The sequence below is a fragment of the Leptonychotes weddellii genome, chromosome 12 (genome assembly GCF_054177405.1).
Source record: "Leptonychotes weddellii isolate Sample4059 chromosome 12, ASM5417740v2, whole genome shotgun sequence".
In the NCBI taxonomy this organism is placed as follows: domain Eukaryota; kingdom Metazoa; phylum Chordata; class Mammalia; order Carnivora; family Phocidae; genus Leptonychotes; species Leptonychotes weddellii.
In genome coordinates this window covers 9525103-9542672 of record NC_138380.1, presented here as the reverse complement: position 1 = coordinate 9542672, position 17570 = coordinate 9525103, and the positions used below count along the sequence as shown (strand labels likewise).

The 17570-nt window shown below is 36.9% G+C and overlaps 1 protein-coding gene across 14 annotated transcripts in view; it reads right to left on the bottom strand.

The window, feature by feature from the left end:
• The window catches only part of TPK1 (thiamin pyrophosphokinase 1), a 335883-nt gene that overhangs the window by 171352 nt on the left and 146961 nt on the right, over positions 1 to 17570 (bottom strand). For all 14 annotated transcript variants that reach the window (XM_081799933.1, XM_081799936.1, XM_081799940.1 and 11 more), the window contains one exon: positions 11642 to 11714. In XM_081799933.1, the coding sequence (XP_081656059.1) occupies positions 11642 to 11714 (73 nt within the window). The remainder of the gene's footprint in view (positions 1 to 11641; positions 11715 to 17570) is intronic.

Sequence of the window (17570 nt, the reverse complement as noted above, 5' to 3'; positions counted from 1 at the left end):
AACTAGTATTTGAGTACACATTTTGTTATAGGAGATTTTAGTCACTTTACATGAGTTATGTTTTTGAATCCCCACAATACCCTTAATAAGGTAAATGTCATGATCACATTTAAGATATGCAGAGTGAAGTTTGGAGAGATTAAATTACTTGCCCAAGGTCACACAACTGTTGAGGCCATTCTATGTGATCTGAAGCCCATACTCTTAACCAACCATGCTTTGTACTCAACCCTGCTTAATTAAACTTTGGGTATTTTGGTAGGTTTAAGCCAAAATAGTTGGTTTTCTCCAGTTTTAAGTACCTGAAAATCCTTTAGCTCTTTCGCAGACATGACTCCTGCCTGACCCCATGTTGTTTCCTTAGTAGCTCAAGGTGTAGAGACCTCAGACATCTGCAAACAGGCACTGAATGCTTAGCTATCTCGCTCTTTTTCCTGCTTTCCTAACTTACAATATTATCACAATATTTATCATTATATTCATGACAATTCTGCTATTAAACTTACCCTTATGCTCAATATCTCGGTGTGTAAGTGTTTCTTTCAGTTTATTTTTCTTAGAATTAGAAAAAATGAAATTACTGGGAAATAGTAAGAAAACTGTTTATGATCTTTGATATATGCTGCCAGGGTGCTTTCTAGGAAGGATGTAAAAATACGTATTCCCACTAGTAGTAGAGGAGGGCAAAGAGTTTCTTAAAACGTAACTGTAGGAAAGATAATTCATCATTAATTTCTTACTGTGAATTAGTTTAATTGCTATACTTGCTTCATAATAAGCAAAGAGAAATCACTTTGATTAAGAGAAAGAGGACTTCGTTGGAGAGCAAGGAAGAGAAGGTTAAGATAAGTCTGGAGTGTGAAGCAGGAATGAAACGGGAAGTGGTTCATCAGATTGAGGACTGAGCGGTGAAGAACAGTATGAAAGAAATGGACATTTCTGGAAGGGGAAATAAGTGTCAATCAACAGGCTGTAAGAAAGGAGGCAAAAAGCTATCAAAGATTATCTTTCAAGTTGGCTCTGAAAATGAAATAATTTACTATCCCATCATATTAGAATATTGACATGGATTTTTTTGTAAATAAGCAATGATAAGAGTTTTTTTTTAAGCTATGATAAAAGTTTTATTGAGTCTTAAAATTCAGGCTCTCACACACTTTATTTTCCTCTATTTACTGCTAAAGTTGCCTTTCTTATTGTATGTAAGCATGATATACACTTAAATATTTTGGGGAGACATATTCAAGAGTTTTCTAAAAATTGAATATGTTAAAGTATTAATAATATTTCCATAATCATTCTTAAATTGAACTCACCAGAACTCTAACAAGAAACTGCCTGCCAGATTAAGAGTACAGCACATAAAGGGCAAAATGACACATACTCTGGATAATCAAAGATGCAGACCTAAAATTAGCCCAAACTTGTTCTCAAGTTTAGTTAGGTAAATCCAACTGGAATCTAAATGATCTATGTTCCTTGATATAGGTATGAAAATGGTCTTTTACTCTATAGAAATGTAATCACAAAACAACCATTTCCCACTTTCCACTTTATTGTATAAAGCATACTATGGTAGATCGCTCCTTCCATTTTATTTACCAACCTTCTAAAAACAATTCACTTTTCAACTAAAAAGATTTTTTTTTTTTAATCATCAAATGACAGCCTACAAGTAATGATTTCTTCAGCAAGAATATCACAACTCTTAAAAACCCCAAGTAACAGGCTGCCTGATATAACTTAGTGTTCTCCTTCTGGTTTTCTAGATCATGCATAAAAGAGAAGAATAAACGCAATTCAACCTTGTTGCAATTCTCCATTCAATCCCAAACATAGAGAAACATTCTCATCTAGCACAATCTTCACTGCTCTGGGTGTTATAACCTTTCCTTTCAACATGGGATTGAATGAAAACTATAGCTTTCCAAACAAGAAAGTCACCACTTCTATTAATGGAAGTCAAAAGTCTTTTTAGAACAACGTGGGGTCTTAAATGATGGCTTTTTTCCTAAAAGCAGAGCCAGAGTTCTTTTGGAAGAAGAGTGCCCCAAAGTGTTAACATAGCAGGCTTCAGACTGTTACCCTAAAAAAGCTTTGCCTGCAAGGTTGGCCCGTGGCTCACAATTGAGAACTTGAATGGTAAATATTTCCCTATACTAAAAAAAACATTTTTTTTTCTTAAAAGCTAACAGTGGCTTACTGTGCCTAAACTGTTTATTCAATGTGGTTTATGCTGAGCACCTGCTGGTTTTCTTCCTGGGAGTCTGGAACTTTGATACACACTATGCAGAGGGTATGGGTGCCCTACATATGGATGCCCCCAGTAATATTTTGGGCATTGAGCTTCCCTGGTGATAATACCTCACACTTATTGTCACAATTTGATTAAGCACATCCTGTGTGACTCCACTGGGAAAGAACTCTTGGAACTAGTTTTTGGTTTTCGTCAGATTTTCTCCCCATGTGCCTTTTCCCTTCACTGATTCTACTTTGTATCCTTTTGCTGTCATAAATCACAGCCATGATTAGTATCAAAAAGATAAGAAAAACAAGCACTGGTGAGGACATAGAGAAAAGGGAACCCTCCCTGCACTATTGGTGGGAATGTAAATTGGTGTAGCCTCTGTGGAAACAGAAGTTCCTCAAAGAAAAAAACAAGCACCATGTAATCCAGTAATTCCACTTCTAGATATTTACCCAAAGAAAACAAAAACACTAATTTGAAAAGAGATATGCACCTCTACATTAACTGCAGCATTATTCACAAGAGCCGAAGTATGGAAGCAACCCAAGTGTTCATGGATACAGGAATGAATAAAGAAGATGTGGTAAATATACACAATAGAATGTTACTTAGCCATAAAAATCTTGCCATTTACGACAATATGGATGGACATAAAGGGTATCATGCTAAGTGAAATAAACTAGACAAAGACAAATAATCATGTGATTTCACTTATATACAGAATCTATAAAGCAAATGAACAAAAACAGAAAGTCATAAATACAGAGAACAAACTGGTGGTTGCCAGAAGACATGGGGGGATGAGTAAAATTGGTGAAAGGGATTAGAGGTACAAGCTTATCCAGTTATAAAATAAATGAATCATGGAAATGAAAAGTATAGCACAGAGAATATGGTCAATAATACTACAGTAACTTTGTATGCTGACAGATGGTAACTACACTTACCGGTGAGCACTGCATGATGATGGAATTGTCAAATCACTGTGTTGTACACCTGGAACTAATATATTTATCAACTATACTTCAATTAAACAAAAAAAATCACAGCCATGAGTACGACTATATGCCAAGTCCTGTGAGTCAGACCTCCTAGTGAAGCATGGACTTGGGGATGGTGGTGGAAACCCTGAAACAAAGAGCTAAAGAGATTCTTCCTCAATTAGGATGTTTGAATAAGCTTCTGTTTTATAATGTTCTTGTACACATCCAGACCCAGAGATCTGCTCCTGGTCTGGATGCTGTTCCTTCACAACCACTCTGAATATGCTAAGGAAAGAATGAGCCTCCACCAGGGCTCCCTGCCAAGTCTCCCAAAAAGTGAGAAGTGAGGAAGGGGGCAGGCAGGCAGCCAGCGCTGTTGCCCAGTTACTTAGAACTAAGCAGAAGTAGGAAAGGGATATTAAATACCACACAGAGAAAAGGAGGTTACAGAACTTCCTCAGCACATGAATGTGATCCTCACTTTGCTTTGAGAAAACTCCCTCCTTTCACTAGAGGATTACTGCATAGTGGTGAGAAAAAAATGTGGATTCCGGGGGCCAGAATGCTTGTTTAGATCCCACTTAACCATTTCCTAGCTGTGTAAGCATGGGCAAGTTGTACAACCTCTTTGTGCTTTCCATTATCTATAAAGTGTGGATCATAGTTCTGACCTAATGAAGTTTGTTGCAAGGATAAATGAATTTATAATTGAAAGTACATAAAAATATTTGGCATCTTGGAAGCACTGTAAAATCATTGTTGGCTAATACTGTCATTTTCAAGGTTGTGGTGATTATTTTTTCCTATCAACTTTTAAAAGGAGAAGAAACCTCAAACAGTGAAACAAGATTATAATCATCCAAATACATTTTAGCCTAGCTGGAAACCAACGTGCATTAGGTGTTGGTAGGTAAAGGGTAAGTGTTCTGTGGTCAAACTCATTGAGAAATACGAAAGTGAACAAAATCAGATTTTTGGAAGCCTTCCTTACAATGATATTGTCCATGGTGAATTTCCAAAAGGGCATATAGAATGTCCAATTTCACAAATCCATTTGGTCACAGAAATCTTTGTTTGCATCAAGTATCGTGTGGCATCAGTGGTTTGCTGATTACAGCAGCAGGATAACATACCTGCTTCATATAAACTGTGATGAGAAGCCTCTACCTACTAGGGATACCAGGATGATGACCATAGACCTCAGGTTGCAGAAGATCACATATTAATAGACACCAAGGAAGAAAATTATGAAAAAAATATTTATATCAAGCTCAGCAAGAAAAGTACAAAGGAGGGAGTCCCAAAAGACATAGGTGGGGAGCCAAGCAAGGGAAGGACTGATGAGCAGGAGTGTTCCATGAGCCACACGAATGAGTGGAGAGAGATGGAGTCACAGAGGCCTAGAGAACACAGAGTAGGATTAGGAGAGTTAGGCAATCAGCCTGAGGTCATTTGTGAGGCATTTAGGAGTTCTTAAAAATGTAAAGGGCATAGACTTCCCTTTTTTAAATACCTAAAATATGTTAAACAAACTCAAACAAAACAGGCTTTGAAAAATGTAGACAATTTAAAATAAAGTCAATTTGAAAGGACTATGACTGAGGCAAGCATAAGAATTAAGGTATATTGGAGAGATCCTTCCACTTAATGTCCCCCGCCTGTCTCATTCCCCTGGAGAGATGCTAATAAGGATGAGCTAATCTGTTTTAAGAATATAAAGTGAAGACCCTATCACTCAGTTGTCAATGGAAACTGCCTGTCTATAATTCCCTTAACAGAGGCTTTACACCTCAACATATGTTAATTAGGCTTAAGGCGCAAGCCTAAGAATTTACTATACTCAGGTTTTTGTTTTATTTTTTAAAGAAATATACCAATCAATGGAGTTGAGCTTTATACATTCACATAGTTTCCTGTCTGGTATAACAGTCAAACTGGCTAACATTTTACAATTTCTAACAGCCCAGTTTGTCATTTTCTCTAAATTAATTGGATCACATCTAAAAGTTGTTGGCATGTGGCCGGGCAAAGTGGGAAAGAGACACAGCTAGGAGGAGGAAATAATAAGATTCATGACATTTGGTAGATCAATAAAGATGTTTTTAACTGGAGATTAAAAACATCTGCAGAGATTCTGTGAAATTTAAATAGAACTGAACCTGAGGCATTATCAAACTCAAAAGGATGTTTTCAGTAATTTTTATTCTGATTTATTAAATCTAGGTCCGTAAATTGTACACTTATGGAAATAAATGGATTGAAATCTCTTTAAAAGCAGTATTACTGAGAATTTTGTATTTTTGTATTTTTTGTAATTTTGTAAATTATAATATACAAAATTATAAAATAATTTTGTAAATTTGTATTTTTACAAAAGTTCGTATGTAGACAATTTTAGAAAGTAAAACAAACTACTACCACCTTACATTAAAATAGTTCTCCAGGACCTTTAGAGTACTTCTACATGTATAACACCGTATGATCATTATTACAAGTTTATGAGAAAACCAGCGCTGATTTAATTTCACATGCCTTAGTAAGGCTTCCATATGTGCAAGTTAGCAACTCAAAAAATAATTCGTACAATTAGCTTAGGAAAACACGACTTTACCATTTATAAAAATCCACAAACCACAATGTATACTAATAGCCAAGACTCAGTGGTATTTGACGTCTCTGCCTGAGTACAATACCTAGCCCTATCTGCCACCCCCACTATTTGAAAATCAGTGTCCTCATCTTTAAATTGGGAGTAATACAGAAGCATTTCTTGCTTAACATTTGTAGTCCATTTATGAAAAATCAGACATTCTATTCAAATGTCAACAAGAAGCCAATTTCCCATTATTCTGACAGGGAAAAATGATATTTAAACCCAAAACCTCAGTCTCCAAAAATATAACAGAAACATTTATAGAGGTAACAGTCATTAAGAGGAGATATAAAATGATGAGCCACTTTTTACTGCATGTAATATTTATAATATCTTATAGTTATGAAAAGGAGCACAGGTTAAAAACGTTTAGACATACTACCCTTGTCTTTCAAGAGTAGTCTTCAAAAATTTGGGTACAGCCAAATCAGTGTTAGAGGACAACGAGAAAACCTCACTGAAAACACTGATTTAGTGTAAGATCTTCTTCAATAATTCACGTATTTGCCTAAAAAAAAAATCTTATCTTTCCCAATTCTGAAAAAGATATTAGAAAGACAAGGAGACAATAATATGCCTGGATCTCTATCTCTACTCCTGAATTTACAGTGCTAGAACTACCTGGTAGCCTAGAATAATCTTGTTATGTCTGTAATAGAAAACTGGTGGTTTGGCATCAACCCAACCTTTCTGCTAGTCTTACTCATCATTTACACCAGAGGTCATTGTATGTTTTCAATCAAGTCTTGCTTTTGTAACTGCAGTTCTACCAGGGTCTTTGCCCACACCATGTTCTAGTATTTTTTTTTTTTAAAGATTTTATTTATTTATTTGACAGAGAGAGACACAGCGAGAGAGGGAACACAAGCAGGGGGAGTGGGAGGGGGAGAAGCAGGCCCCCTGCCCAGCAGGGAGCCCGATGCGGGGCTCGACCCCAGGACCCTGGGATCCTGACCTGAGCCGAAGGCAGACGCTTAACGACTGAGCCACCCAGGCGTCCCTTTGTTCTAGTATTTTTTTTACCACTGTTGTGATACCATATTGTGTTATTCCAGCACTTGGAAGGATTAACAGAGAAGATAAAATCAGAACTTAGATCTAGAGTCCTATTCCTGACTTACAACTAGAGTCATTTTCACCATACAGTCTGCACAAGGCCTTCTGTTCATAGTAACACTTTCTGGAATGCCAAAATACTCATCTGTAGCAAAGGAAGACATTCATATACTTAAAGGCTACCTATGCCTTTGCTAATTTTCTATTACCAAATCACCGTGGTTCATCAATGTCCTATCTTGGCTCAATCCTATGTCCTATAACAGCTCTTGTCTAATTTAATACCTTACTAGTTTGGTCATTCTTGGTCTAGCCCAACTACTGCCACCCCAGAATTGAGGCTGGGAGGGAACGGCATGATCGAAATGTGAAGGTACAATGTATGGTCAACACACTGACTGTAATCCTGTTGAAGGTGAAGACACTCGTTCCCAGGGATGCTAAATACCTTGTGCAAGCAACTTGCCCAAGAGGCCAAAGATCTAGTGTGTTGACAAGCAGTAGTGCCAGGTGAGCCCCAGCTTCAACCAAATTCTTCTTGTAGGAGACATGGATAGTGACCCAAGAGCTGTCTCTGACCAGCTCTACCATTTTCTTTTGAATCATTTAAACTTTATGGGCCTTAGCTTTTTCATCAGGAAACTGGGCTACATGACATTGTTGAATTTTTTATTATATTTTAAATTATTGTACATTTTATCATTATATTTATCACATATTTTCATCTATCCTACACACCTAAATTTTTTGAAAAACCTTGTTATTCTGTGGCTCTTTAAGGCATTTAAAATACAGCAGCTAGTTATTGAATCTCCCAAATATAAAGGAAGCATGTTTGAAAACCCCCTTCCTATATCTAGTCAAGACCCCATAGACCACACCTCAATCAAAGTGTTGGGCATGACTGATTGGGTAATTAAGAAGGATGAAATATGTGATTCTAACCTTGAATCAAGGAACACTGACTCAGAGCATAATACATAAACAAAATTATCAAGGGGAAAATCTGTAAGAGACATTCCTCATTCTGAGCTAATATCATGAGCCATGCAGGGAAGAACTGAGACACAGAGGCAAAAGGAGAAACACAAAGATTTTACAGCTCTATCTGAAAAGGAAAGCTTTATGGAGTAAATTAAGAAAGGCATACCATATGCATTCCTTTGGACCATATGGAATTAAGTGGTGGACTTAACGCCCCTCCATGTCCAAAATCCAAAAGAATAAATAATTAAGGCCTATGAACATAAAGACTAGTGACTGCATTGTTGGTATGTAACTTTGCTTGAAGCAGGTTACGCATATGAAGAATCAAAGAGAGAACACGAATAACTATGTTTTCTTCTTCCTTCTTATATATTACTAATTGAAGACCAAGAATCTATTATGACATCCTTAAAACATCTTTCTCACTGCCTAACACTCAGGCTTTATCAGAACAAAGTCAGTCAGATGGCGTGTTACCCAGCCTCCAAGATGGCTACCAAGGATTCCTGCCATCTGGTATTGACAACCTTGTACAGTCTGATCCCACATCGTACAAGGGTTGGTCTGTGTGACTAGCAGCATCTGGCAGAAGAGATGGTAAGATGGTGTATCACTGCTGAAATTAGGTCACAAAAAAGACCGCTACTTCTGTCTTGGGCTGGCTGTCTTGTATGCATGTTCTTCTCACTCCCTTCTCCCTTCCCTCTCTGGAAAGCAAGCTGCCATGTTGTGAGCAACCCAATGGCATGGAACTGATGCTTCCAATCACTAACCACTGAGAAATAATAGCCAGTGAGACCACCCGGCAACCACATGAATAATCTTAGAAGAGAATTCTGTAGCCCCAGTGGAGCCTCAAAATGACTGAAAAACCCAGCTACATTATAACCTCATGAGAAACCCTGAGCCAGGATCACCTAGTTAATCGACTTCTATATTCCTTACCTGGAGAAAGTGTATGAGATAAAAACTGTTTGCTGTTTCAAACTGCTAAAATTTAGTATAATTTATTCCACAACAATAGATAACTAATGCAGATGGCAAGATCTGGGATATAAAATATTCTGTTTAAAAGCTGCCCAATCAAATACTCTATATTTTAGTGTTCTCAGAAATTAGGCAGGCAAACCAATTTAAAGTTTTATATAATCAGGAGTGCCTGGGTGGCACAGTTGGTTAAGCATCTGACTTAAGCTGAGGTCATGATCTTAGGGTCCTGGGATCGAGCCCTGTGGGGAGTCTGCTTGTTCCTTTCTCTCTCCCTCTGCCCCTCCCACTGCTCATGCTGGTGCGTGCTAAGTAAAATCTTAAAAATAAAAAAATTAAAAAATAAAGTTTTATATAATCATGCAAGCTTGAGTTTTTCCTATAAGTCAAAGACATATCTACTAGGGAAAAACTGTGTGAATAAATGTTGGCTACAAAACCCACTTTATAATTTTAACAAACTTAAGCATTTTAAATTCCTTCTTTATTTTACTTTCTTCACTAGAGCCGTTTCAGCTTCATTGAAAACCCAGATCAGGTAGGAGAAAAAAAAAAAGTATTTGAAAGCAGAGATAACCTTCTTTCATTTGTAAAAGAGCAGCTTAAAGACTACTTAAATTGGAGATAATGGCTTACACGAATTGTGCGAGATGCTGCATTAAATTGTTGTCATTAGTACCATTATTAAAACTGTAGCTAAACACCATGTGCTATATAGGGCACATTAGCTATATAAAAGACATCATTGGTGCCCTCTGGGAACAGATCAGAAAAGTTCAAAGCTGTGAGTTCCCATCAATACTTGAAAAAACTGGATTGCACTATATCAAGTTATAACTATGCAATGTAGGAATTATGAGACGAGCTAATCTTACTTTAAAAATTAAGCCTTAATAAATAAAAATTAGTTTTGAGGTTAAAAAAATTGAAGAAGTTATAAGAGAAAATTCATCAAATAGTAGTTAACTCAAAATTTTCCTTTATCCTTGACCTCATTTCACTGAACTTAGACATTAAGGAGCTGGCTTCCCCTCATTTCCTGTTGTTTCCCCATCCTGGTAGGAATTATTGGATTGACACTTCCAGTTCTGGCAAGCCAGCAGCATTTAAGAGCGGGGGAGAGGGCGCCTGGGTGGCTCAGTTGGTTAAGCGACTGCCTTCGGCTCGGGTCATGATCCTGGAGTCCCTGGATCGAGTCCCGCATCGGGCTCCCTGCTTGGCGGGGAGTCTGCTTCTCCCTCTGACCCTCCTCCCTCTCATGCTCTCTGTCTCTCATTCTCTCTCTCTCAAATAAATAAATAAAATCTTAAAAAAAAAGAGCGGGGGAGAAAAGTCACATCTGGCCAGATCTTCAACTTGTTTCTAGGTCTGTTTGTTCCTACCTCTCCTGCTGTTTCTTCTGCTTCCGAAAATATGATTAATATCTATGAATTTGTAAAACTCTGCATTGTAAGCAAGGCTGAAGGCTTTCCATCCCAAAGAGGTTGAGGTATGGAGTTAATGAGAAGTGAGACTGTGGGGAATGAACAGAAAGATGCCAATGTTAAAGTAATTGAGCATGAATATCAAACACTGACTTGGGAACAGTCTTCATTTGCTGATAGAGAATCTCATCAGCTGGTGGGCAGAGGGAACATGCCCAGATCTGCATTCACTGCCAGCCCTAGAATTTCCAAATCATAACAGCCTATGCATTATAAACTTGGTATCTGTTTCCCCATCTAGAATGTTTTCCTTCCCCCCCCTTTTTCCTTCCTTCCCTCCCTCTCTCCTTCTTTCTTTCCTTCCTATGAAAGGTTGCCTCCCCTTCTTCTTTCTGAATTTACCTCACTCATCTGACGCCTTATAAAGAATTTAAATTTTTATCTCAGTAACTGCTGTTTCTTTCACAATTGTGTGTTATTTGCTAATACCAATTCAGAATAACACAGATGATGGTGTTGTGGCTAGAAGAATTGCTGAGCTCTAATTTTTATTTTAAAAACTCTGCATTGCCCTCTAAAACCAGTGAAAGCTTAAATTATTTATTACTGTAATACATTCCTATGTGTCTTCTATCATTCTCAATTAGATCATCTATACATTCTTCATTGTGGCAAGGATCTCCGGAAGGTTTGCATAATAGTGATAATATGAACACCTTAATAAGCTGTGTGTCATTATTAATTTCAAGTTGTAATGAATAGTTTTATTCAGTACAGAGTAATAACAGTTTCGAGAAAACTAAAATTAAAGAAAAAAAACTGTGGTTCTCAAATTCTAGGGACACATAATTATGCATTTTTATAAACATTCATTTACAAGGCTGTTTTTACTAGTTTACAATGTAAAAAATAGACAAAACAAATATAAGTCAATTGGGAACTGGTTAAATTAAATACAGTATATTCATTAAAGGAAATTAAAAATGACTTGAAAAATATATATTAACTAATGAGGTTGTAGGCAGTAATAGTATATATTAAATGAGCCTATATAAACTCATTTAAAGTATATATGCATGAAGGACTAAGCATTAATGAATATCTGATGGTGAAGAATTACTAAGACTGTGTTTCCACTTGTCATTTTCCAAATCTCTATTTGAATGTGTATTACAATTGCTATAGTTTTTTTAATAACAAAACAAAGAGTCTCTAAATCCCTACACATACACCAAGGAAGCCAGAACGAACGTAAGAAAGGCAATCATATGTGATCTTAAATATAAAAGTGTTTGTAGTTTACCTTGACGGCATAATATTCTTTAACTTCAGGCCTAATAGAATCAAAGTCTCCACTGATGAATTCAGGCAAAAAGCTGAAACAAAGAATTCCAAGTAAGTCAACTAATTAAGACTACTTGTTTGTTAACCTTTAAAACTATGCCAAGAGGATGTCTTATACTCTTGGTTTCTATATAGTGTGGTTACGACTCCACATACCCGACTAATTCATCAACTTAGTCACACTGTCAGTCAATGTTTATCCTGCTTTAAAAAATAAAGATTAAAGAAGATTATTGGTTTTAAAAACTCCCAGTTCAGGGACACCTGGGTGGCTCAGTCGGTTAAGCATCTGCCTTCAGCTCAGGTCATGATCTTGGACTGCTGGGATGGAGCCCCACATTGGGCTCCCTGCTCTAGGAGTCTACTTCTCCCTCTCCCTCTGCCCTCCCCCCTGCTCATTCTCTCTCTCTCTCTCTCACTCATTCTCACTCTCTCTCAAATAAATAAAATCTTTAAAAATAAATAAAATAAAAAACTCCTAGTTCAAAAACCCTAACACCAACACTCTTACATTATTTTGCCCTCACACAAGTTCAGAACTTCAACAAATTTGAACAGAACAGATGAGGAGGATGATTATGCATTCTCTGCAGAGCAGGAGTCAGTTCAAAGACATTTTCCAAATGCCCTGTTGACACTTCTAGAAACAGGAGGCTTCTCGACAGGTTTGAAATACTACAAGTCACGGTTACTAGGTAGAGGGAGAGAACTCCCCAAAACAAATGTTTCCAATTACATCATAATTATCTTATTTCTCTTCCCTACACTTATATTTTTTTTAGAACTCTTCCAGAAAGCCTATCTTACTCTATGTACATAAGCCATCCTTTACTATTTTTACATAAAGCATTTGCAAGATCTGGTAGAATTTCTTCCCACTTAAAACACCTAAGTGTGGAAAAATAAAACTTCCCTGGATTTCTCACTGCTCCTACAAAAAGCCTTAGCCCCCAGAGCCTCTGAAAAATACATTATGTAAAGAAGGGAATGTTTACCTTCATCCTTCAGAAATATTCTACTTTTCACATCCCATGAGAATTAGATCTGCACGCATTTATCCAGTTAATTGTTCTGATTCAAAAGAATAATAAAACTTCAATATGTCTTCTCAAGAGGGCCAAGTTGCTACATAATAGACTAGATCCCTAGCTAAAAGGAGACTAGAGCTTTAGTTTGCTGAGTATTTTATGTCGAAAGAGTTGAAGTCCCAGAACTTGGAGAAATCTCTAGGTCATAAAAGCCAAGACACAGAGGCTATCAGGCTCCTAGAGAGATTCTACTGCTATACCAGTGAGTTGGGGTTAGGATTCAGGGTCACAGAATTTAAACAGAGATTCTTGCAAGAGGGCAGAAGCTGCCACAACCCTCTTAATAAATTTAGGGGGAAAGTCCTATTTCCTCTTTTTCCACATATGCAGGGTGCAGCCTCAAGCACAGGACAATGGACCTCGTGGTCACTGAAGGGCCAAAGAGTAAGAACTAGAGCAACGGGGACCGAGGTAATAAGAAACTGGACTCAGAATACCTTATATGTGCACTCAGGATAAAATTAATAAAGATGAACATGAAAAACCCAACACTAACTCTGTTCTTTCATGCAATTTTTTTCAAGTTTTTAACTTAATTGGAAATATTACTTCTTAGGTCTAACCTAATTAACTAATCTGTGTTAGACCAACTCTTCTTTGAGCTGTATGTCCCGAAGACAAATGGTAAGAAGTTCTACTACAATGATCTGTACTGCATAAAGTGCTTAGATTTCATGGTTGGTTTCTTAACAAATGATGGTAACCTATTGAAATGTTTGGTAATTAATAAAATTTTACATTCACTGAATATCAACCATGTACAAAAGATAACAGTTTGTTTCAGAATAATGCAGAATTGGGAAGTACCTAAGTTTTAAAATCACTTGCCTGGTTTCAATTATCTTCCTGTAAACTTTTCTCCTCAAAACGTCCCTGGCCACATATCCATTACTTCTAATTTCATTTTATACCTATTCAGGTAAATACTTTTTACTCTATTCACATGAGGACTAAAAACAGACTATTAGCTCTTTCCTCATTGTTTTTCCTGTTGCGAAAATTCATGGATTTTTAAAGTTTCTTTAAAATACCTCCATCAAACAACATTCAAACACCCACAGAACAAAACTCATATAGAGCTCAGAATATTATTATTGCTTGCTAGGGTCTGAATGTTTGGTACCCCTAAAATGTGTATGTTGAAATCTTAACCCCTAACATGATGTTATTAGGTGGTGAGGCCTTTAGGAGGTGACTAAGTCAGAGGATGGAGCCCTCATGACTGGGATTAGCGCCCATGTAAAAGAAACCCCAGCTCTCTTGTCCCTTCCACCACATGAGGACACAGTGAGAAGACAAGCATCTATGAACGAGGGAGTAGATCTTATCTTACACTGAACCTTGATCTTGGACTTCCCAGCCTCCGCAACTGTGAGTAATAAGTACTTGTTGTTTACGAGCCACCCAGTCTATGGGATTCTTTAGAGCAGCCAGCGAGCATGAGGCATTGCTGCAAGGGGTAAAAGGAATCATTCCTTCAATATCCTCATTACCTTTTGTAAGGAATCGAAATCCAAGAAGTCAAGTGAATTTTGTATATATGGCTAGTATCCAATCTACTTCACCACGTAAAGCAGCCATTTAAACTTAGGACTCTGGTTCTGTACAGTATGAATCACCCAACTTCCTCATAAAACTGACTTTATATTACTCTACAAATTTTACTCCCTCAGATATCTAGAATCAACTTGCCAGTTTCCAAATATCATATTGATTTTGACAATAAATAAAAATGAAAAATAAAAACTGATACACACAGGCAACTAGTGTCTGTCCCCTTAGGATATATACTTTTTAAACAGAATTAGATCTCTTTTTATCAAATATATTGTGAATCATGAAGGAAAGCAATCATATAAATTTACTTATATTTTCATATAAAATATTAACAGGAAAACAGACATATTGATAAAAGATAACTTCGATTAACTTTTTAATATAATTTTCTCCAATATAACATACATGCTTTAAAATGAACAAGGAAAAAAATGAACAAGGATACTTATTTCTAGGAAGGCTCATGCCAAAAATACACCTGATACACAGGCTGAGACAGCTACAATAATTATAACTTTTTGTCATAGAATACAGCAGTTTTGGAAACTTGCTGAAATGTGCTTTTGGACAGAGCAATTTAAAGCCCATCTCACATTTCTGAGGCATGGGCTGCCATGGTACTTGGGCATTCTGAAGAGGTACTTACTGGGGATGACACTTCCCAGATACAGAGATATGATATTACCATATAGAGTTTACTCAGGAAGAATGTTTTCACAACTCTTTGGGGACTGATTGCTTATAGAAGGTGACTAAGGGTATATGGAATTCTGTCTCCACTGACCATACTTCTGTTCACTGTTGGCCTCGATCAGACCCGTACACCTCATCTTGGTATCTTCAGTCTATGGCACTGATTGGTTGGTATGTAAAGGTGTTCCAAACGCTCAATAAATGGTGTGGACTCCTTTGACTTTTACATTTAACTCTTACCATACTTGCCACTCACTAATGACAAAATAACAGTTCAACAGGAGCCAGGATTAATTAGTAAGCTGAAGATCCATCACATGTAATAGTCAAGAGGGAGGCTGATATATTTAGAAAATATGCTTAAACATGATGTGTTAGCATCAAGTACACAAATGTTGGTTAAGAATACAATGAAGGGGCGCCTGGGTGGCTCAGTTGGTTGACTGCCTTCAGCTCAGGTCATGATCCCGGGGTCCTGGGATCGAGTCCCACATCGGGCTCCCGGCTCGGCGGGAAGCCTGCTTCTCCCTCTCCCACTCCCCCTGCTTGTGTTCCTGCTCTCGCTGTCTCTGTCTCTGTCAAATAAATAAATAAAATCTTTAAAAAAAAAAAAAGAATACAATGAAGTAACAAGATAGAGGAGAAGGCGGTGGGTGGGAGGGGAGAGGAAACGAGAAGAGGATGGGGCAGAATGGGGAAAGGTGGTAGGAAAAGGGGGAGTAGGGAAAAATACTGAAGGGGAGGGGAGGCAATGGGGAGAGAGGAGAAGATAGGAAAATGGGAAAAGGGGAAGAGAAAGGCCAGGAGAAGGAAGGCAGGGGAAGATAAGAGTGAAAAAGAAGCATGAGGAAAGAAGCACTTATTACAAACTTCCCATTATGTCTGGCCCACTATTTCCTAGCTTGTCCAAATTATTGAACTTTTCTGAGCCTCACTTCTTCATATGTAAAATGAAGATAATTTAGAGTGGTTGTAAAGATTAAGAGTTAATCCATGGAAAGCACTTAGAAAATGCCTGGCACACAGTAAGAATGATTTAAAGCTCTTCAGCTAAAATAAAAGTTATTACTAGAGAAGCTAAGTAATGTGCCCAAGGTTATCAGGCTAATAAGAGCTAGAGCCAAAATTCAAACCCAGGGAGCCCAAGCTTTGTTCTTGGACAGCTACGTCTACAGCCTTTCACATATGCACATTTATGAAATGGAGCCAGACTTTGTCATAGAGAAAGTTCTCTACACAACCACATGACTCCCCTGCAGATTTTATTAATCAGCATTAATTTGGTCAACCTGTATATTTTAAAAATGTATCACCAAAGCAGAAGAGGACAATTTGTGCTGCTTGCTAAAGTAAAGATGGGATTTGATTAAAGGAATAGGTTAGGAGAAGAATGTCTGAGAACACTGCTGAAAAAGAGTATGGCTATAGATACAAGGCAAAAAATGGTACTCTGTCTAAAGAAAGGAGGAATTAATCAAAGATCTGAACTAACATTCTCTGCAAAACTGCATAAATTAAATAAGCGAAGGGGACAAAAAGGGGGGTGATTCAAAATATAATAAGGAAAAACGACTGTGTATATAGAAATAATTAGTTCAACTGTCTTCATAAATACATCTCTAAATGTAATAAAGGTGTCAACAGATATTTAAATATTTGTGTAATTTTGGATAAAAGATGTTCTGAGGAAAGAGAAAACGTACATTGATAAAGAAACCCAATAGGCTATATAAAATGTAACAATGTACTTATAAAAAAAAGTATAATATTTTTATATATGCAAAATATATAATGCAAAAAGATTGCTATCCCTAATATACAAATAGTACTCCAAAGTGGTAAAGGAAACAAATCTAATAGAAAAAACTGTCAAAGGCTATTCACACCACACAAGGAAAAGTCACACAAGAAATATAAAAGGCACTAATTACATGAAAATATGGTAGGTAAACTAATTACTTGTCAAGGAAATAAATATTAAAGCAATTGTAGGATACTGACGGACACAACTACTTGTCAAAAATTAGGAGAAAGTGTTGCTAGCGTGAAGAAAAACAAGTACACTCACAGACCACTGGGATCATGAATGGAATACAGCTTACAGACCAGCAATCCCACTTGAGAATCTATGCTACAAAGAACAGTACATAGAATATCTGTACAATAACAAGAAGAAAAAAACTGAATGTTTAATAGTACTGGGAAGGTTAAATAATATATAATGTCCACTAATAGGGAAATAGGCAGCTTTAAGATGAGTTGACTTCATCCTAGAATTGACAACTCTCCCAGAGGCAATGTCTACTCCATGTCAAGTGAAAAAAAGCAAGTTCTAGAGAAATGTATATGCTCTTACCTTGTTTGCGATTAAAAAAATGTTTTTACATACAAGCTGCACACAATTATTGTATACAACTTGATAAATTTAGAGATAAGGAGAGACATACCCATAAAACTATGACCACAATCTATGTCATAAACATACCCATCACCTCCAAAATTTCCTGTCCTATTAAATTTTATAAGAACAGTTAATATAAGATCATCAGC